At 37.4% G+C, this 23,027-nt stretch overlaps 1 protein-coding gene across 23 annotated transcripts in view; it reads left to right on the forward strand.

Annotated features, from left to right (window-relative positions):
• MPDZ (multiple PDZ domain crumbs cell polarity complex component) overlaps positions 1 to 23,027 on the forward strand; it is a 239,809-nt gene that overhangs the window by 168,745 nt on the left and 48,037 nt on the right. For all 23 annotated transcript variants that reach the window (XM_067041492.1, XM_067041491.1, XM_067041490.1 and 20 more), the window contains 5 exons: positions 6,026 to 6,307; positions 6,542 to 6,665; positions 11,891 to 12,089; positions 18,248 to 18,352; positions 22,206 to 22,298. In XM_067041492.1, the coding sequence (XP_066897593.1) occupies positions 6,026 to 6,307; positions 6,542 to 6,665; positions 11,891 to 12,089; positions 18,248 to 18,352; positions 22,206 to 22,298 (803 nt within the window). The remainder of the gene's footprint in view (positions 1 to 6,025; positions 6,308 to 6,541; positions 6,666 to 11,890; positions 12,090 to 18,247; positions 18,353 to 22,205; positions 22,299 to 23,027) is intronic.

A 23,027-nucleotide genomic window follows, 5' to 3' on the forward strand; every position in this document is an offset into this window, starting at 1 on the left:
AAGAAAGAGAGATTGAAGAAAATATGCCAAAATACTAATGTCTGTTAAAGCTGAGCAAAGGGTTCATATATGGATATATTTTCCTGTGTTGGAAATATACTGTAAATAAATATAAAAATTAAGATGAAAGACTGAATAATAATTCTTTCTGAAATATATGTTTTTCACGTAAATTCAGTGGGAAGGGAATCTGTATTTATGAATAAGTTGAAAAGTGGAATTTCCATAGGCCTTGGGCAGTTTTCCTCCTTTCCTGATTAACAAGTAACTTTTTGGCCAGAACATTTTCAAAGCATTTTCTTTCATGTTCAGGGTGCACCTGTTATCCTTGTAAATGATGCTGGGTAATCTCCTTGAATTGTTTGCAAGGTATAATCTTGAATGAAGCAGCTGTTCCTCTCACTACACCTGAGACTGTCTATCTGACTGAGTACTGTCTGGAACATATTCCATCTTTACTGGCCTCAGGGCTGGAAGCTGAGTTCATCTCCTCATGGAATCTCCTAATCTGCAGCATAGCACACTCCTTCTTGCCAGTGGGATGGATTGCATTGTTTAACTTAGTAACTGTTACTTAAAGGGATTACGCATACTGAGAAGCATATATATTTTACAGGGCAAATGCTGGCTGTATGCAGCACAACGTATTGGCTTACTGAAGTCTGTTTGCCTTTTTTTTTTCTTTTCATTAAACAGTTTACTCTTTTGTTGAAGCAAATTTTGGCAAGCTGGCCTATCAAGTGAAATATTTAAACTATAAAACAACAAAGAAGATATTAATGAGGGTGTTTTAAAACACATTGTGAAACTCCTGTGTGCTTTCAGTTTTCTTAGAAAGTAGGACTGTTTGTGTATCATGGTAAATCTCTGCAACATTTTCTTTTTGGCTTGTTTGTTTTTGTATTTGTTTTGTGGCATTTTTTTAATACCTAGATATTTTACTGGAAAATTGAAAAAATTAGATGATTCATTCATCTTCCTATTACTTTGCACTAAATTTATTTTTAAAAGAATGGCAATTCATTACAGAATATAGAGTAGACCATTTTTCTTAAAGAAAAGTGAGTTTACTTTGGAATTTTTTTTTTTTTTTTTTTTTTTTTTTTTGCGGTACGCGGGCCTCTCACTGTTGTGGCCCCTCCCGTTGCGGAGCACAGGCTCCGGACACGCAGGCTCAGCGGCCATGGCTCATGGGCCCAGCCACTCCACAGCATGCGGGATCCTCCCGGACCGGGGCACGAACCCGCGTCCCCTGCATCGGCAGGCGGACTCTCAACCACTGCGCCACCAGGGAAGCCCTGGAATTCTTTAATTGATAAAATCATATCATGTATGATACTTACGAAAAAAAAAGAAGCTTCCATACAGATTTGAAAGAAGGGTAAAATAGAGTGTGAGGATCTCAGTGATTCTTCAGGCTTTTGACTTTGCTAATTATGTAATAATCTTGTAGCCTTAAATGGTGGCTGGAAATGCACAAATAATTTTACGTCTCTCCTTTACCTTGATGAGAAGCCTTTGGACCATTGCTAGGTATGCCACTGGAAGCTCCAAGATCACCCAGAGCAGGGACTGATCATGGAGGGAGGTCTTCCCCCTAAGGGTAGAGCCTGGGCCAGGACAGCTGCTTAGACAGCACGGCCTAGGGCTGTAGGCATATGGTAGACATCCTTTGCACAAAATTCTCCCATTTGGGGGACCATTCTGCTTTTTTTTTTTTTTTTTTTTTTTTAAGGAGTTGTATTTGCTTAATTTGATTAATTATCATTTAAGGACTTAAGGAAAACAACCATTACTCAAGAATCTGAAATATATGGCCACTTCCATGGTATTTGGATTAATAGAATCAGGTCACTGAAATGCGGATTTTAAAAGCAAGAAGCCAGTGGTTTTTCTCATTCTAGGTTTTAACTTTCCGATTAATTTTTTTGTCCCCCTTTCTTTGTCACCCCAAGACATAATAGAATGCAGAAATAATTGTTTTAGAAACTTACTAAATGCTTGTAGACTTTCATTTAAAAGCTCAATATAGTTTTGGGGAAGAAGGTGCTTTCATTTATTTTTCCCTATTTTGGCTTAAAAATACAATCAATAAAGATTCAATAGCTATGTAATGAATCTCCTCTTCTTTTTTTTTTTTTTTTTTTTTTTTTTTTTTTTTTGCAGTACACGGGCCTCCTCCCACCGTTGTGGCCTCTCCCGTTGCGGAGCACAGGCTCCAGACACACAGGCTCAGCGGCCATGGCTCACGGGCCCAGCCGCTCTGCGACACATGGGATCCTCCCAGACCGGGGCATGAACCTGCGTCCCCTGCATTGGCAGGCAGACTCTCAACCACAGTGTCACCAGGGAAGCCTGAATCTCCTCTTCTTATCCACACGCCCATGCCCAGCACTCCCTAGTACACCCACATTCACACTCTTGCTCCAGGGATGAAATGATTACCAGTTTGGTTCATGTCCTGCATTGCTGAATATTGGACCCTCTAGGAAATGCTGTTGTTTCTAGTGCAAGTTGAACTTTATGTGTGTCACGATAGAAACCCCTCTTCATACCTTGCATCCCAAACAAAATTAATGGATTCCATGATTTTTTAAAAAAAATCTACATATTTAGAGGAACAGATCTCCACTTAGTGTTGTACTGTAGCATAAAATATTGCTGCCTTCACATTTAAGTTTAAAATGTTGATAGCATTTTTTAATTTTTATTTTTTGGAGAAAGGGTTAGTATCAAAAACTAATTACATCATTCTAGTCAAGATGATGAGAGTGATTGTGGAAGTCGTAGTGACAAAACTGCAAGCTCGCAAAGGTATGAAAGATGTTGCCTTTTCCCTCAGTAGGGTAAGAATACAGATAATGAAGGGTACCTTATCTCAGAAAGAGTGGGAGAACAATTTAAGCTGGAGCAGCTGTGCTTATGATATATTTTTAAAAGTATAGAAGGACTTCTGTGATAGAGTTATTATTGAAAAAAAGCAGGTTGTGTCCAGTGAATGCTTAAGTGTTTAGCTGGTCTATGTAAACATATTTTGTGGGTAAATGATGTGCCCAAGTATAACATTATATTCACTACACGTAAAAAAAAGAGCTACTTTCAAATATAATTGGCATTTTAATTTAACCTTTCCTCCATTTTTCCTAAGAACAAGAATGTGTCAAGGAGAGGTACCTATTAATATGGAATTTTGAAAGACTTCAGTTTAGATACCAAGTTGCACTGGGAAACCGTAGTTATTTTTGGACATCTTATGAGGGAAGAACAGCTTTTCTTTTAGATCCATGAGACTTTTAAAAATAAAACTCGGTTGTTCAGCAACTAGAAATGTTTCTGAAGTAGGCGTATGTTGTCTGCTATGTTGATTATCTCTTTCTTTTCTATGTGCCGATGTTAACTCCTTCATGAATAATTCATGGGATTTCTGTTACGTGATTTATAGTAAACCCCAGCTAACAAGGGCAGCTTGACCTCTTTTTGTGATGAAAAGTAGTTTTGATTGTCATCTTTATTTGAGAAGTGGTAGGGATGATTTACTGATAATTATTATAATTAATTTAGTAATACAGAAGCTAACCGATTCTCTAGTAAGTACGTTGTTTTGTTTTTTGTTTTTTTTTCATATGACTAAATAAAATAAAGTTGGTTGAATGAGCCAACAGGTTGTTATTTAGGTTCTAGGAGTGTGGAGGATGATACTTTTTCTGTCGTTTGTTCCTGAGAATTTTAAAGATGGTATTTGCTTATATGATATTCCAACTTGCCTCAGTGCTTTATACCAGGAATATTTGATATTTCCAGAGAGACGAAAACTTGGTTGAACAAGAGGAGTGTAATAAACTGTGTTGGAGCCACCGATTACCAACTTAGAAAAAAAATGAAAGAGACCCATATCTCACACCACACCCTGAAATAAATTCTAGATGGGTTAATACTGAATTTGTCAACTAACCATTTATAAAATTGGAGAAAAATACTACAAAGCATTTCATTTACTCTGTGCAGAGGAAGGAATTATTAAGCAATATATAAAACCCAGAAGCATAAAAAAATTGACAAATTTGATTACATAAAGAATTTCATAAAAAATTACATAAAGGATTCTTGATCACATAAACAATTTAACTTCAGCATGTATAAGTATATAACATATACAAACTTAAAAGTCAAGTGATAAGGACTTCCCTGGTGGCATAGTGGTTAGGAATCCACCTGCCAGTGCAGGGGACACAAGTTAAAGCCCTGGTCCGGGAAGATCCCACATGTAGCGGAGCAACTAAGCCTGTGTGCCACAGATACTGAGCCTGCGCTCTAGAGCCCACGAGCCACAGCTACTGAGCCCACGTGCCACAACTACTGAAGCCTGTGCACCTAGAGCCTGCGCTCCGCACCAAGAGAAGCCACTGCAATGAGAAGCCTGCGCATCGCAATGAAGAGTAGTCCCTGCTCACTGCAACTATAAAAAAGCCCGCGTGCAGCAACAAAGACCCAACGCAGCGAAAAATAAATAAATAAATAAATAAACTTATCTTTAAAAAAAGAAAAGTGACAAGCTTGGAAAATACTTGAAGTGTATATCACAATGAGTTTATATTCAGAATATGTCAATGACAACATACTTACTGACAAAGAAATCTCTCATGTTAAGATATTAAAGATACTTCAGAAAAGCGAGTAGAAATATACTAATTAGTATATAGTTTAGATTTTATAAATTAACATGTATAGTGCATGTGAATGTGTGCATCTGTGCTTGTACATATGTATTAGATACATAAAAAATTTGATGAATAAACACCCAACTGATGCAGCCCCTTATTTCTCCTGAGGAAAGGACTGGATGAATGAGCCATAAGGGAAGACTTTCATACTGTACTCTGTATGCATACATAATATACCTCTGTATGGCCTGAATCTTTTTTGATGATAATGTATTCATACCCTAATTTTATACTTAAAAACGTCAGTAAAAGTATTGAAGGAACAATTAATACACTTATTCAACAGCAGTTCATGGAGGAGCACTGCTTGTCCGAAGCACATAAGTGATGCAATATATATGGGTTGTAAGTAGATACATGTATTTATGTAGATCAGTAGAATTTTAGAGTTTCAGGGAATTTTGGAAATTATGTAACATAAAGCCAAGAGAGGTTCTGTGATATATAGATTGTTAATAGGAGAGTCTGGATTAGAAACTACATCTTACGACACCATTTCGTAGTACTGTTCCTTCTGGTACAACTTGCATAATATTTGAGGAAAATTTCCCTATCAAAGTATGAATTGTATGACTTCCTTTTCAACTACATACATACTAACAAATCCCTATCCAAAGATTGTTTTTCTTGGAGGTTCTTATAAATTGAAATCAATTAATGTCATACTCTTTATCTCCTGAATTTTATAATGAATAGAAACTTTCAGACAGATTGGATATGAAATACTTTCTAAATGAGATTTAGAAATTTACTATTTACTTTCCTATATGTATTGAACTCTGAATAATTTTGTGAGTAGAACAGAATATTATGTCTTAATGATCTTAAGTACTAATATATTGTACTGATATGACTCAGTATGAGATGTATGATTTGCAGGAAATGTATTCAAAATCATTTATAAAAATAAACATGTGGGCTTCCCTGGTGGTGCAGTGGTTGAGAGTCCGCCTGCAGATGCAGGGGACACGGGTTCGTGCCCCGGTCCGGGAAGATCCCACATGCCGCGGAGCAGCTGGGACCGTGAGCCATGGCCGCTGAGCCTGCGCGTCCGGAGCCTGTGCTCTGCAATGGGAGAGGCCACAACAGTGAGAGGCCCACATACTGCAAAAAAAAAAAAAAAAAAAAAAAAAAAAAAAAAAAAAAAATCAGCTAAGCAAAGAATGTATGTTTGCTAATACTTCTTGAGTAATTAAAAATTATGTTGTGTTTCTTTTTCACTAAATAGTTATTCATTAAGATCTTACGAAAGGCATTGATGCAGTTCTGGCCGTAATTTTTATTTTTTGTTCTTTAATCATCAGGATGTTACTGAAAATTCCTCAGATCCAGTACTTGACTTGCATATGTCCTTGGAGGAGCTATACGCCCAGAATCTCCTGCAAAGACGGGACGAGAGTCCGCCTTCTGTGGACTTGAGCATGGGGACTGCTTCTGGCTTTACCATAAATGATTATACACCTGCCAATGCTATTGAACAACAGTACGGATGTGACAACACAAGAGTGTGGACTGAACCTCACCGACCAAATGAAGTTATATCAAGTGCAGAACTGAGTTCTGTGCTGACTGATTCAGCTGGAAAGGTAACATTCTCAAGAGATGGTTTGTGTATGATGATGAGGGGTTAGATTATTGTGGCTCATCTGGAGCCAGCGCTTTCCTGATACTGAGATTTTCAGAAGACAACCTATGAACTTGTTTTGTTTGTAGGTTCTTGCTGAATAAAACATAACCAGTTAGAGAACATGGATGATGTTGAAATCATACTCCAAAGTCTAGTTTTCCTTTCCACATGACTTATTTTTATTTTCTAACAGGGCTCCAAGTTCTTAATTCAACAGGGGTCCCTGGCCTCTGGTGCTGAGTGTGTCATGCTCCAAACGATATCCAAAGAATCTTTCGAGAGGACTATTACGATAGCAAAAGGCAATTCTAGCCTGGGTAAGTTTCTTATTTTCCACATACACCTTCCCTCCCAAACCCTTGGCCAAGAGGAAATATTGAACATAGTTTCAATGTTATTGAGTATAGATAACATAATAGATGTTGTAAAATTTGTTGTAAAATCGTATGGTATTTGTCCCTTTGTGACTGGGTCTTCGTTGCTTGCGTGGGCTTTTTCTAGTTGCGAGCGTGGGCTACTCTTTGTTGCGGTGCGTGGGCTTCTCATTGTGGTGTCTCCCAGCTGGTGACTGGGATTCTGGTCTCTGCCTCCTTCTAGATTTTGTTCCATTTGCTGGCAGCTGGGCGCTACCAACAGCAGCTACATGGGGACTTATAGCAGAGAATTTCTACTTAATTAGCTTTACTATTTCTTATATATTACATTTAATAGAATAATATATAATAAGCTACAGAACTTTCTCTATTTCTCTATTTCATTAATTATGGGATATATACTATAGATACCTAAACATGTCAAAAGGGCTTTGTCCTTAGCTGTTTGATTTCCTGGGACCCAGTGGAGTTCCTCTGGCATCTTGGAGTGCAAATTCTGTATGCCAAAGCAAGAATATTTCTCTCTTATCTCATTTGACAGGAGATTTCAATATTCAGATTTCTACAATGCCCAGAGTAACTAGATGTAAAGGAATAATGAAAAATGCCTATTTTAAAAATCTCAGTAGAACATTAAAACAATTTAATTAAAGCATTCATTTAAGCTTTTAATGTAGGAAGGTGTTGTGTTTACAACTTGAAGTAACAAAAAGTGTGGTAGCATTTTAGAATATCTAATTGAGACTGGCTTTGTGCTGGTAGGAGAGTGTGTCATGAAAGGGTCTATCACTGAACACATTTCCATAGAATAGGTCTCTTCTTTATGTGAAGTTGTTTGCAGTTTTCACTTTCTGGGTAATTTGTTTCTTTCCTAGTTATAATCAGAAGAAATTATTAATAAATGATAGGCTTCTGTAAAAGCTGTCATCATCCATTTGCTGTGATTTTAAGAATAACCTGGGTTTTTTAAACTTTGTTAAATTTAGTGGGGGGGATGTTATGTGCAGATATACACAGTTATGTACATATGCATATAGTGACCTTTGAAAAATTTAATCTTGATTATTTTTGATAGGTCTGTGGTACATTGGCTAATTATGTTGTACTAGGTCTTGAAGGTAAAAAAGTAAGAAGGAAAGGAAGGTGTTACCTTTTTTTCGCTGATGAGGTACAGAAACATAGACTCAGGAATTTCTCTGGAACCAGGACCCAAACCTGAGTCTGTCTCTGGTTTTCACACACCATACAAGGCACGTGAGTCCTTGAGTCACTCAGAGCTGCAGTGGCATTGCTGTAATAACAAGCTTCATTTTGAAGCTGAATTACGATTTGCATTAAGGCATTAGAAAGCAATGTAGCTTTGGATTGGAGATGTCTTTTAACTATATTCTGTGCGTTTTCTTTTGTACTTTACTGAGCACTTTGAAAGGAACACTACATGTGCTTTTCTCAAAAAATTATTTAAACAACTCTGAAAGTGGACATTATCCCCATATTACAGATAAGTAAAATGCAGGCTATTGTGAGGTTAAGTCAGTTGCCCAAAGCCACACTGATGTTGGAACTCAAATTTGGAACCAGTTTTTTCGTTCTACAGTACATGGTTTGGGCTATCCTACTATACCTCTTTTAGGAAAAAATTGAGAGATCTTATGAGTTACAACCAAAATCTAGTCAGTGGATATTACCTCAAAGTTAATGAAGCCCGAAAATAATCATTTGGTGAAAGGAAAGTATAAGCTGAGCTAACTGATGTCAACCTCTTTGTTCATGTGGTTGACATGACCTGACAGCCTTAATAACTGGTAGAGTCGTGAGTTAAATATGCTGTTAAGAATTAATTTAGAGGTCATGTTGACCATAGCTCGTGAAGACTTGTCGCATGTCTGTGGCTTGCTTTATTGCAGAATGCACGGTGCCAATGAGAACAAGATGATGGGTTAGATTCCCAGGATGGGCCACTGAGTTAAGTTGTGTTTTGTAGTCATACGTTTTGATTTTACTATTGTATAGTTGTCTGGTGGGTCTTGGTGGGAAAGATGGCAGCATCAGGGCAAACCAGCGTACCTAGGGAAACATTTCAGAGCCAGCCTCTTTGCTCGTATGAAACCCACCTTGGATGAAGCAGTGTCTAAACTTGTTTTTTGGTTTATGGTAAGCTCCTTAATAACAATGCACTTAAAAATCGTTTTCATGAATCTCAACAGAATCTTTTAACTACATTTGATTAATGGTTCATTCCTATCAGAAAATGGTAACTAGAAGCCTGAATGGCTGAAATCCAGGCATAAAATATCAGGCTGGAAACATATTGTAGTCAAGATCATTCTTTAAAAAATATTTGAAATATCATGTCTAATTTGGTATAGTTAAAGTTAATATTCAGAGAGAATTTCTTTCTTTTAAAAATACTATAAAAAACTAAAAAGGGATTATTGACTTTTCTCGAAGTTTTAATAAGAGAGTTATAGCTCTCCTTATATTGTTTAGTTATATAATCTTGTTTTGGAAGGAACTTTTAGTACTTGGTTTTAAGTGAATTTATATTATTTTATGTAAAGTTTTAAATTTCAATAGGTCTTATATTTTTGAAGGAATAGAGTGAGGGTAGGGGAAGAAGGGAACATTAATTGAGTTGGGGTTGTTGAGAATATTTTTCTGAGGAATTGATATTGAAGAATGAGAAGTTGTTAGCTGTGCAAGAGCTGCAGAAAGGGGTTGTCAAGCAAAGACTCTGAAAAGGGAGACTACGTATATTTCTGAAAGAAGGCCATGTTGCTGGAATATGGTGGGGGCGTGGGGCAAGGAGGGCATAGCCCAAAGGAAGGGTGCACTTCGGGAGGGCCAGGCCAGGAGTTCCATATAGATAGGGCCATGTAGGTATGTTGTATATTTGCACAATAGGAAACTGTTAAAGGATTGTTAGCAAAGGGAGTGATGTGATGTGGTTTGTCTTTTTTGAATGGTTGCTCTGTCTGCTATGAGAAGAATGCATTGGCAGGAACAACTTTGGAAGCCAGGAGCCCAGTTATGAGGCTGGTTCAAAAAATGAGGCAGGAGAAGTGCTGGCTTGGTCTATGTTTAATATGGATGTGGAGAAAGGTGAATGAATTCAACATAAGTTTTGGGGATAGAGATGGTGGAACTTGTTGATGGATTAAATATAGGGAGTGAGAGAGAGGTAGGAATCCAGAACAACTCCAACATTTCTGCTTTGAGTAATGGTGAGTAGTATGGTGGTACCATTACCAAAAAGGGGGGAGGACAAATGGAGAAATAAGGGGAGATGGAGACTAGGGAATTCAATTTTATACCTATTAGGGTTGTATTTCCTATGAATCATTCAGGGACCATGTCAAGAGGGCCAATCAAATATCTAAATCTGGAGCTTGTTGAAGTTCAGATTTGGAAGTAAAGTGGTAATAGACTAATGTTCACATCAGTTTAATTCAACTGACTACTGTATGTTCAGGCACTGTGACAGGCACTGTGGATAAGACAAGCTTATTCACAAGCTTCTTGATGTTAGGAATTCTGTTATGCTTTTTTATATTAAGCTACCAGCATAGTACTTAGCACATAGTAAACATATAGTAAATATATACCAAATGAACAAATGATCTAGAAATAAGGTAATATCAGAGAGTTTCTTAGAGAACTAATTTTCCATTTATAGTCCTGCTCTTTATTCTTTCATTTATGTAAGAGATGAACTATTATTCTAAAATTGATTTGATACTGTTAAAATGTTCTCCCTGAGAGAGCTTTCTATGTAAGTGGCAAGACATCACATCGCCTAAGCTACATTCACTCCACAGTGTAGACCCTGTTTCATCTCTAATGTATTTAACATGGAGTGTCTTCAGGTATAATTTCACAAACATTTCTAAATTTACTTTAAAAATATTTTTGTTAGAAACTAATGCTTTCCTTTTGATTGTTTTTTTACTGCTGAAAAAGTTAGTCCTATTGTTTTATCTATGAATCCGTAGGGATTATTAAATTCAATTAAAATGAATTTGAAAGTCATGCTTTTTGAAAAGAATTTTATTTTATTGAAGTATAGTTGATTACAATGTTGTGTTAGTTTCTGGTGTGCAGCAAAGTGATTCAGTTATACGTATATATAATAGTTTACATTTGCTAATCCCAAACTCCCGATCCATCCCTCCCCTACCCCGCCTCTCCCTTGGCAACCACAAGTCTGTTCTCCCTGTGAGTCTGTTTCTGTTTTATAAATAAATTTATGTCATATTTTAGACTCCACATGTAAGTGATATCGTATGGTACATTTCTCTTTGTCTGACTCACTTCACTTAGTATGATAGTCTCTAGATCCACCCATGTTGCAGCAAATGGCATTATTTTGTTCTTTTTCATGTGTGAGTAACATTCCATTGTGTGTGTGTGTGCGCGCGCGCGCGTGTGTGTGTATATACACGCCACATCTTTGTCCATTCATCTGTCAATGGATATTTAGGTTGTTTTCATGTCTTGGTTATTGTAAATGGTGCCGCTGTGTATTATAAATGGGGTGTATGTATCTTTTTGAATTATAGTTTTTTTTCTGGATATATGCCCAGGAGTGGGATTGCTGTATCATACGGCAATTCTGTTTTTGCCTTTTGAGGAACCTCCATACTGTTTTCCATAGTGGCTGTACCAATTTACATTCCCACCAACAGTGTAGGAGGGTTTCCTTTTCTCCACACCCTCTCCAGCATTTGTTATCTGTAGACTTTTTAATGATGACCATTTTGTGACCGGTGTGAAGTGGTACCTCATTGTAGTTTTGATTTGCATTTCTCTAATAATTAGTGATGTTGATGAGCATCTTTTCATGTGCCTGTTGGCCATCTGTATGTCTTCTTTGGAGAAATGTCTATTTAGGTCTTCTGCCCATTTTTTGATGGGGTGGTTTGTTTTTTTGTTATTGAGTTGTATGAGCTGTTTGTATATTTTGGAAATTAAGCCCTTGTCGATCGCATCATTTGCAAATATTTTCTCCCAGTCCGTAGGTTGTCTTTTAGTTTTGTTTATGGTTTCCTTTGCTGTGCAAAAGCTTATAAATTTGATTAGGTCCTATTTGTTTATTTTTGCTTTTGTTTCTATTGCCTTGGGAGACCATGAAAGTCATGCTTTTATTGTGTATCCCTCCTTTACCATAGGAATGACAGTAAGTGCTAATAAAGATGGCTTGGGGATGATTGTTCGAAGCATTATTCATGGAGGTGCCATTAGTCGAGATGGTCGGATTGCTGTTGGTGACTGCATCTTGTCTATTAATGAAGAATCTACTATCAGTTTAACCAATACCCAGGCACGAGCCATGTTGAGAAGACATTCTCTCATTGGGCCAGACATAAAGTAAGTATCGTTTGGATCCTATTTTGGCTTGGGAAATTCAGGAATTTCAATTCATTAATCACAATTTTTTTCTGAGTACATACTTCTGTTTGATATACAAAAATTATTATATATTTATTTAATATAAATCACTGAAGAATTTGACTATTCCTGAGAAGTTATTGATTGTAGTCTTTAGGACACTATATCTACAATCAATAACTTCTTAATACTAACAATACTGAAATACAATTGACCCTTGAACAACACAGGTTTGAACTGCACAGGTCCAAATATACCCAGATCTTTTTCAGTAAATACACAGTCGGCTCTCTCTGGGTTTTACATCCTCAGGGACAGCCAACCTTGGATCAAAATTTCCATCTGAGGTTGATTGAACCATGGGTTTAGAGGGCCAACTGTACTCTGCCATTTTATATGTAAAGGGACTTGAGCATCCATGGATTTTGGTATCCATGGGGGCACCTGGAACCAATCCCCTGCAGATACCTAGGGACAGCTATACTTAAAAACAATGTTGCCTTCTGTTTTTATTTTTAATTCTCCAGTGATTTCTGCAAAAATCTTAGATGTGGGAGATATGAAATCTCTTTCATAGAGAAGGACAGTCCACTCTTAGGAACTTACAAAGAAGTTTGGATTGGCCTCAATAGAGCAAATTGTGCACTACCTAATGATCTCTATGAATCCTCCAAGTCAGCCAGTTCTTTAAGGGCCAGGCATGGTAAAGATCGTATAGAACAGTGTCAGTCTGACCCACAATTTATCCTTTGTTGAACTGCCTCGTGATATAAGAGAATTCACCAAAGTGTTGATACGGTCTGATGGTAGGTCATATAGGCTATTTTGTCAGGAAGTGTTTAAATGTCTCCTCATCCCATAATGTACTAAAAGCATGTCATATATGTGGTTTGTTTTTTAAGTCACTAGATATTTCTTGAGCCAGCATAAAAATCAGTTCATAACTTTATTATCACACCTCAACAATGTAAAAGCGTTCCTTTTTTTCTCTAGCATTAATAATTGAATATTTGCATATAAGGAATAAAATAGTAAAATAAGAGTTCAAGGAAAGATTGTTTACTTTAAATTGATGTGATGAGTACTAGTATGGGAGACTTTTTAATATTAATATTATCTAACTGAATTCTGTATTATTCTTCTGCAAAATACATATCAGTAGAGCTTAGGTAAGAAAACTATTTACAACCTGTTTCTCATTTTTCTATCAATAAAAAGCAGAAAAATATATGCTGTTTAGAGTGCATTCTGCTGTCTTATTAAAAGGAGGTTTTATTTTTAGGGCAGAATTTCACTCACGGGCTTTCATATTTTTGCCTGCCTTTTTGACTTTTATTTTATAATAAAACAGATAATCAGATCATGTGACGGTTCCATAATTATCTTATTAATCATGCAGGTAGAAACGAAGATCATTAAAAATGTCAGTGCCTCTACAGTAAATAAAAAGAGAAACGTTAAGTGCTTTCCTCACCACTTGCAAGCTAGTGTCCATTCATTTGCTTCAAAGATGAATGATAAGGATCTACATGGAGACTCGTTACTGCTGGGGTTTTAGCTTATGCAGTTTTGAGGTACTATAAAATACAGATGGCCTCATAACTGATCATTTGATTTATTGTGTGATAATGCACGTCTTATGTCGTGAGCCCTGATGCAGGTCTCCTGTCCACTTTTTGGCACTGAATGCTAGAATTGGTGCTTGGTTTTAACCTTACCTCGCCGTTCTAATGTACTGCAGAACTTTAAAAGTGGCCCAAAATTAAGATCATTGTGACATTGATTTAGCGTAAATCATGTACCTAGTCAACTCTAGAAAAGGTGTCAGGTACATTTTCAGGCTACAAAGCCTTTTTCTCCTTTCCTGTTTGGTAGTTTTTTTTTGGCGGGGGGTTGTTTTGATTTGTTTTGTTGTTTGTTTTCCCACCCTCTGATTTAGCACCAGGATTTACCCACTTATGCATTCAGCAGGTTTATTAAGGCTGTGAAGATCATCTAGAGAGCTAGTTTCATAAAAAATTGCTTTAGGATTCCAGGAAGCAAAATGTAATGTAGTATCTTACATTATAAAGAGAAAATAAGAAAAATCCTACAACCTTCCCTCCTCTGGAAATCAGTCAGTCAGTCAGTCTCTTTCTCACATGCTCACATGCGTGCATACACACACAAACAAACCCACAAATTACATTTATTTCTCCTCAGGTATCCTATTAAAGCTGTGATTTGGACGGCTATAGTTTTGACTCATTGTGTAAATGATAAAAAGAAATGTGAATCATAGAATCCTTTTTCAGAAAAATTGTGTCAAGTTGTAAAACAGATAGCCATTTAGATTGACCAGGGCTGAGCAGTGTGTTCTGTGCATTTTGCATGAAGTGTTTTGGGCCATTTCTCCTCCCTATCACTTGCCTTTATGAAGCAAAAGGTTTAAAATTACCTTGAAAACTGTGTGGGTAATCCTTCCAAATGGAAAGTCTAGTCCTTCCATTACTCTGCATGGAACCATAATGTTAAGTTCCAGTTAAGTATTGTGGTCATTGCTTTAATCTAGGGTTCATCCATGTCTCTTCCTTCCTCTTGATTTCTTGTTAGGAAGTTAGCTTAATCTGGGCTGGGGGTGGAGGAATGTATTGCAGGGACTTAAAAAACAGGACTCTAATTTGTTCAGTTACATAACTGATTGGTTTTAGGAAAAGCATTGCTTATTGAGACAACACACTGGCTTCTTTTTTGCCGCTTATGAGAGATGACTAGGAACTTTGTGTATGTGTGTTCGTGCGTGCCTGGGTAGATAATTTGAGTTTCAAGAGTTCAGGAACAGCCAGTGTAAGTTCCAGGTTTCATTATTTTCTATGGAAAACCAGATGTGAAGCCTCACCAGAATGCATTCTGTCTCACTTCACACTCCACCTTGCCAGGAGTGCTTATATTTCTGTAATAATAGCCAGGGTTTTGCGCTTAGCGGCAGCTGCTTGTAACATCTGCCAGATAATTACCGAGCTGAATCAGAATTCACCTGCCTTAACCTAAAGTGTGGGATGAATTCCTGATCAAGGAATAAAAGATTGATTGCAGTTACATTTTTCTATGCTTGTTAATAATCACTGCTATAGACACCAGTAAAGAGCAGATGCTTTTCTGGGGGAGGTGTAGATAGGAGGGAGGTGGAAAGGGGAAAAAACAACCAGAAGCACCCACTTTTAACTACATATGTATGCATCTCACATTCAGCACAAGACATTGACATTTGTTAACACCATTGTAAAGATGCTGTGGTGTATGCTTCACATCCTAGATTCTCTGCAGCACCTGCTGACGATCGAGCCCCCTTTTATGTGTGAGTAATGGTGACTCAAAAGCTCATTATGGCTGCGTGTTACAACTTGTCTGTGAAACCTCTTCATGCTTTTGTAACATCCCCATGTGGGGATAGACCCAGATAGAGATTCAGTGTATATACATTGTGGCTTTTTTTTTTTTCTCCTTTCTGTGAGAACATACTTCCAACAGAGCTATGAGATGGTTACATTTTCACATTGTACTGGTGATTGTGAACTCATTTGAAAGTCATATTTTCTTACTACTAAGATTTCCAGCTCTTTTTTCAGGGAGTGATCCTGTCTGCATATGCAGACGCAACCTCTGGATTAATAGCTGTGTCACATTTCAGCATCACTAATGCTATTCTTTTTCTTCCACTCCACGTGTAACCTAAGGTTAGTTTGCCTTTAAGAATTTTTAATACAGCTCTCAAATAAGCAGTTTCAGTGTGTTTATGCAGTTCGTAATGTAGTTTGGTGTTCTTGGTTGGTGTCTGGAGGTTTTGTGTGGCCGTGTGACCAGGCATGTATTATAATTGTTCTGCATGGGCTAACGCATTGTGGGATGCTTGTTCTGATGGCCTTGCTGTCTGTGTTGGGCTAAATATTTATGAAAACTGCTTTCTTTCCTCTTTCTCACTGCTCTAAAATATAAGAAAAATATTTCTAAAGCTCTTCCCCACCTTTTGGTAAAGGGTAAACACCTTTGAATAAATATAGAGGAGAATTCATTTTCAACAGTGTTTGGGATAGAAACAGCTTTTCCTTCTCAAACCGATTAAAAAATTAAATGCTTTTAACTGATTATTCTTATTTTGCCTGTTGTGTTCTAGCTTTTTCTCCTCACCTCTTCCTGGCTTTTTTTCTTAAGGTATTATTTAGATGAGTTTTAACTTTACTGAACCTTCAGAAATAATACCAGTTTTCTTGAATAGGCTTTTCAGGTTTTATGTTTTATTTTTCTTTGTGTAAAGGCAATCAGTCTTCTTCCCCAACCTAATGTGTTAAACATTTTTGACTCATTATTTTTGAAGGGATAAATGCAAATTTGCTATTCAGTATACTTTTGTAACACTATAGAGAAGGTGTTTTTATAGATGAATAAAGTAGCGCCAGAATTAAAATGCAACTCTCTCACCCAGCCTAGTCCTAAATCCACTGAAACTATGTTTTTAACTTCAGTTTGATCCTTGAGGTAAAAGTGTCACAAAGTGTCGTAAGGGTCCACAGCTTATGCCAGAATGATCAGGTGTGGCCAAGCTGGCTGACGCTCTGTTACAGCACTGTGTTATGTTTGTATTGTGCTTCTTGGCTTACAATAACCTCATAAAAAGTGCCATCCTTTTTGTGATTGAGGATATGGAGATTCCCTGGTGGTGATTTACCCTACGAGAACACTCTGGAGAAGCAGCAGAACTGTGTCCTCTGACTCTAAACCTAAGAGACCTCACAGAGTGAATGCTTTTTATGGAAATCACCAGTATATCTGAAATTATATATCTTCCTCACTCAATAAATTATGCCATTGGTATAATTCTTATGTTATTATAACATGAAAGACAATCCTTTTTCTTTGCCCTTCAGTGCTAAGGTTAAGGTTTTGATACTTATTGTCTTCATGGGCCAGCTATGGTTAAACAGTTTAACAGTCTTCATGATTTTTTTTTTTTTTTTTTCTTTCTTTCTGACACGCGGGCCTCTCACTGTTGTGGCCTCTCCGGTTGCGGAGCACAGGCTCCGGACGCGCAGGCTCAGCAGCCATGGCTCACAGGCCCAGCCGCTCCGTGGCACGTGGGATCTTCCCGGACCGGGGCATGAACCCGTGTCCCCTGCATTGGCAGGCAGACTCTCAACCACTGCACCACCAGGGAAGCCCTCTTCATGATTCTTGTGAAGACTTTTTTAACAGTCTTTTTGATTTTTGATACGTACTTTTGTTTCTTTGCACAAATATGCTCAACCTGCTTCAAATGCATTCTTTCTCTTGCCTTACTATTCATTAATTTGAGGATCTCAGAACAGACTACTTAAACAAGTCAATCAGTTATGCTGATAGGACAGCAGTAAACTTAAATTTTCAAATGTCAGTTTCTAAGCATTATAGCTGTGATAAGCATCTTACTCTGTGCCTTCCACATTATAGGCGTTCAGCCAGCACTTGTTGAATTAGTAAGAAACCATTCAAGTGTACACAGTAGGCTTTTCTCTGAAACCCAGGTGAACATATAAGAAGTTGCTACAAATTAGTGAGTCTTTCCATAAACTTATAATGGTTTAACTTCAGACTTGAGAGTTAATAATTTAATAAAGCTAGGATATGATTATTGATAATGCTTGTTAATGTCCTAAATTAATTGTGTATTATGGGAGAATGTAAAGTAATTTGGTATACCCAATGTTTTAATAGAGTTCACCTAATTTGTTTCTGCTAAGGAACCCAAAAATCTTTGGACAAAATAATGTTATTACTGACAATTATTTTTCTAAGGATTTATAGATCTCTTTAATTTCAAAAAATTCCTCTTGGTGTTCTCATCTGGAAATAGATATTATGCTGTTTTCCTCCCCCATATAATTATTGGTAAACACATAGTATATCAGCAGTGTTTAAAATTTTAATTTCTGTTGTTACTCTTGCCTATAGGATACTTTATCCTTTTGAAGTTTGGATTCTCTACTGAGTTAAGCCAATTTAAATGAGTTGTGTGAAAAAGTAGAGGTGAAGGGACAATGTAATTTTATTTTATATTTTGGAAGATTCCCCTAACAGGTAAAACTTTGCTTCCCTTTGCTTTCATGGATTGTGTCTTGTTCCAGAATTACTTATGTGCCTGCAGAACATTTAGAAGAGTTCAAAATAAGTTTGGGACAACAATCTGGAGGAATAATGGCACTGGATATTTTTTCTTCCTACACTGGCAGGTAAGTGAAACTGTAAATCTGCTACAGTGAATGAATGATACAGCAAGTTATAAAGAAAAGTTTTGAATCCAGAGTCAGAGAGTAAGTAGAAATGAAAAAGACTGAATTCCTTTTCTCTCTTTCAAGATTTTAGAAAATAGTCACCCCTTTCCCCCATATTACTTAAGGAGTGATCATATATTGTGGAAAATTTGGAAAAAACTGTGAAAAATCAAATCAAGAAATTAAAACATCTTTAGTGTACCACTCAATATAGCACTTTCGACACACTGAGTTTTGGGAATTTACCCCAGATATGAGTATGATTTCATTAACTCCCTGGAACCTACAATTTGTATGGTATTGTATCACTTTTCCTCTTTCATAAACAAACATTTTCAGAAATTTTATTTATTTCTTTATTAAAGTACATACAGATTCAGAAACATTTTCAATAGTTATGTTTTTACTCTTTTGGAGAACGTTGAGCTGAACGTCTTTGTATATATGCATGTTAGGAAATAGTGTATATGGCTTTTTAAAGCCTTTTGATATGCAGTGTATTAAGAACCTTTAAATAATACAGGAAAAGTAGTCCCTCCCACCTCCCCATTAGGAAAGGCAGAAACTAGGTTTTGATGCTGCTGCTGAGTTCAGCACAGGGAGAGAAATAATGTCATACTGCTTTTCCGGGAAGAATGAACCACTTTACACTTCCAGCTGTGGGCCTGTTTTTTTTTTCAGTTGCATTAACAACTGAATAACAGATTTCTCTTTAAGTATGCTGTAGGGCAAAATGGCTTTGCAAACATTCTGAGGTTTGCTCACAAAAGTTCTAACATCCCAGGGCACCCTGGTGTCCAGTGACTTTACAGGCGTCACAATATCACATTGCTCTTTCCTCTACAAATTGCACATGGCTGCAGCTATCCAGAAAGTGTTAGGGAAGGAAAGGTGTGTTATGTGTTTAATAAAAGCAAAGAATGTCATGGCCCTTAGGGCCTCTTGAATTTTATGGGAAAAGGAGTATTTATTCTACCCTGTACAAAACTCAGCCATACTCCTGTCTAGAATTTCCATCTCGGGGTTAATGACATGAATTGATTACAGCTATCTGGTACTTCCTATTAAAGTGGTAAAATCAGTAATTCCAGTGTCCTCTGAAATATCATTTCAGATGGCTTAATTAAAGAATATGCCAAGATAACATGGTATTCTTACTAAGTTCTGAGGCCTTAAAAGCACTCAAATATTTACTATTAGAGCGAAAGAGCCACTTTCAGCACTGTGCTTCCCTCCCAGCACAGAAAGGAGAAGGGCCTGAATTGTACAATTCTGTGACTAGCTGCTTCCCTGCAGAAAAAGTATATTTGCTATTAATATGAGGGTGCTCAAAACAAAATGGTCTTCGTCCTACATAGGAGGAACCTGCACTGGAGAGATTAAGTTACTTGCCCAAGTTTCATAGCTAATAAGTGGCAGAGTCAAGGTTAGATGCATGCAGTCAGGCTCCATGTTCTTAACTATTGGATCCAAAAAAGAATTGCACAAGCCCAGTATAAAAATACGGGGCAGCATAGCATGGAGGTTGAGAGTTCAGGTTTTGTAATAAGATGGCCTCAATTCAAGTCTCACCTCTGCTCCTTCACTGTGTGACTTTGTGCCAATTCCTGGCACCTTAATACACATGAAAGAGAGTTATTATAATTGACAGAAATTTTGTTGATATTCAGTAGCAAACACGAGTGCAAAATTCATTCTTGGCTGAGTGAGTGCTGGGGAACAGAACGGGTCCATTTTGTTCTTTGGAGCACATGACCCAAGGCCCATAAACCCCAGCCTAAGATGGATAAAGAATAATCAGCACATTTACAGGACCATATCTGGGTTAGTGAAATGATTCGAGATTGGAGAATCATTTGAAGAGAATGGGGTTTTTGTATCAGAAGACTCAGGATATTCATCATCTTATAGCTCAAAAGCCAGGAGCATGTGATATAATGTGTGAGCTTGTGTCTGAGCAGCTCCCCCAGCTTGGGCTTTAGGGGTAAGAACTGAATATTTTAGGTACTCTTTCAAAGTTCTAATTCCTGTCTATGTTCCTTACCTGCTTTTTCTATCGTATTCTCTCCAGTGGTGTTTCCAGAGGGTTAGGCCTTGTATCTGCCTTGCATCTTACGGATTGAGCTTCACTCAGACTAGTTCGCAGTCAGCTTCTTAACATCATTTTTTTTTTTTCTTTTTTGCGGTACGCGGGCCTCTCGCTGTTGTGGCCTCTCCCCTTGCGGAGCACAGACTCCGGACGCGCAGGCTCAGCGGCCATGGCTCACGGGCCCAGCCGCTCCGCGGCACGTGGGATCTTCCCGGACCGGGGCACGAACCCATGTCCCCTGCATCGGCAGGCGGACTCTCAACCACTGCGCCACCAGGGAAGCCCCCTTAACATCGTTTTGAAAATCCTTCTTTGCATCCGTTCTCAACCATAGTGTCCCTCTGTCGGGCTTAGGCTCTGGGGACCCCAGCCTCATTCCGAGTCTCCTTCCTCAGTTTACACAAAAGGAGAATATAGTCACACAACCGATGGGTAGGAACCACAGGCAGATGGATTTCCTTTTAACAGATGAAAAACAAAAATCTAACATTCAGGTCAGAGAAAGAATGAGACGTTCAGGGAGAGTCTGGACAAATTGTTCGGCAGAAATGTTGGGAAACATTCAAACACAGTAGGATTATTGGATTAGATGACTTCTGATCTCAAAACCTGAAGATGATATAATTTGACAGAATTATATCTGCTCGGATATACCACTGTGTATCACTAAGGTGTATTTTCTGTTCATACTGAGTAGAATCAAATTCAGTATTCCTGTCATGGGAGAATGGATATAATCTGAACATATACTGTCTTGAGATATTTTCAACTTCTATAAAAATCAACTGCAAACGTTTATTGAATTAGTTTTTAAAGCCTTCTCTATTTTCAAACGAATATATGGGCATATTTCTTTAGAAATCCATTTTTTACTAACAGTGTAAGGCCACACCGTAATTGATTTAACCATTCTCTATGACCCTTACAATGCCATTTATTGATGCAAAGTGTTCCTTTGGGAAAACAAAATGTTTCTTGACAAGGTTATTATTTTACGATTTTATTTATAGTCAGTTAACAGATTGGACACATTTTACTGTATGCCTGGCATTTGGCAAAATCTGAATTCCTATAGAAAATGAAAACTGACCTTGAACACAAGCATACTGTAAACTGCCTCCTGTAAGGAGAATTCTGTGTCTGGCTCCTTTGGGTAGGCTGAGCTGGACCATAAACATTTTCCATCTGTCTTCAAAAGTTGAAGGGAAAGCATTGGTCCATCCTGAGGAAGCAGAGATGCTACATTCCTGGTGTACTTGATGATAAGCTCTTTCAGGCCAGGGATCGATCAGGGCTTTGCAAGCTTATAACCCACATGATGCTTCTACTTTCTTGCACACAGTAAGCATTTAAGAAATAACTTGTTGAATAGTTTTCTTTAAAATTCTGGCATTTTCCCTTTCTTTTCATGCCTTTCCTTTCTTCGTCCATGTTTCGTTAGTAAAGAAACAGACTAGACAAGATTCTTTGTGTTCTGCTATATCTCCAGACTCAGTTATAGTAGATTGATTCTAATATAAGGCTTTTATTTTATGTAAAATAAAATACAGGTTTTATTTTTCCCCTTAATGTAAATTATTATCTACTTATTGGTTAAGTATGGTGAAAATATAAAGCAGTTAGTTCTGCATTTTTAGCCAAACCAACAGTAAAGTACATATAAGACAACCTTGCGCGGCTTTACGAGGATTTGGGGGCACTCACTGTGTAACTCCTTAACAGAGACATTCCAGAGCTACCAGAGAGAGAAGAAGGAGAGGGGGAAGAAAGTGAACTTCAAAATGCAACATACAGCAGCTGGAATCAATCCAGGCGGTAAGAACTATTTCTGCCTTCCAGCTACTCGGTGTTTAAAGGTAGGGAGGGGGTGGTTTCAAGTACTGGGTTACGACTTGCTACTGTGACTTTGAGCAAGTAGTTTAATATTCCTTATCCTCCATTTCTTCATGGGCACAGTGGAGAAGATAATTTGTATCACACAGGGTTCAAACTAACATGTATTTGAGGATTTGACACATAGTAGGGACTAAATAAACTAGAGAAAATTATGCATAGGTAGTTGGAATATTTTTTGTAGAGTTGATCTTAGGTAAACCACCAAATGTTAACTTGAAATATTTCTAGAATTTGTAGAAACTAGATATTCAAGCATATATATTCGAAATGTGTGTGTAAGCATCTTATCGTAGGCTGCAGTTATTCTAACCCGTGCTCTTTCTAGAATGAATCTCATATATAATAGAAAAGATGACTTCTCTAAATCTGCTCAGATATACTACTGTGTATCACCAAGGTGTATTTTCATGTTCATGCTGAGTAGAATCAATTTCAGTCTAATAGGAATTTTTTGAATCCTGATTATGGACCCAGATGAGAGGCAGGTGATTTTGTGAAAAACAGGGAAGTGTAAGGCATAAATACTGTCTTTAAGGAAGCTATTATGCTTTTGGGGAGGCAAGATATAGAGACACACAAAGTAATTAAAGAAAAATGTAAGGTATTTTGCATTAAGTGTAAAATATAAGTAATCGTTGGGTACGTTTT

Source organism: Kogia breviceps, chromosome 8, assembly GCF_026419965.1.
Source record: "Kogia breviceps isolate mKogBre1 chromosome 8, mKogBre1 haplotype 1, whole genome shotgun sequence".
Lineage (NCBI taxonomy): Eukaryota > Metazoa > Chordata > Mammalia > Artiodactyla > Physeteridae > Kogia > Kogia breviceps.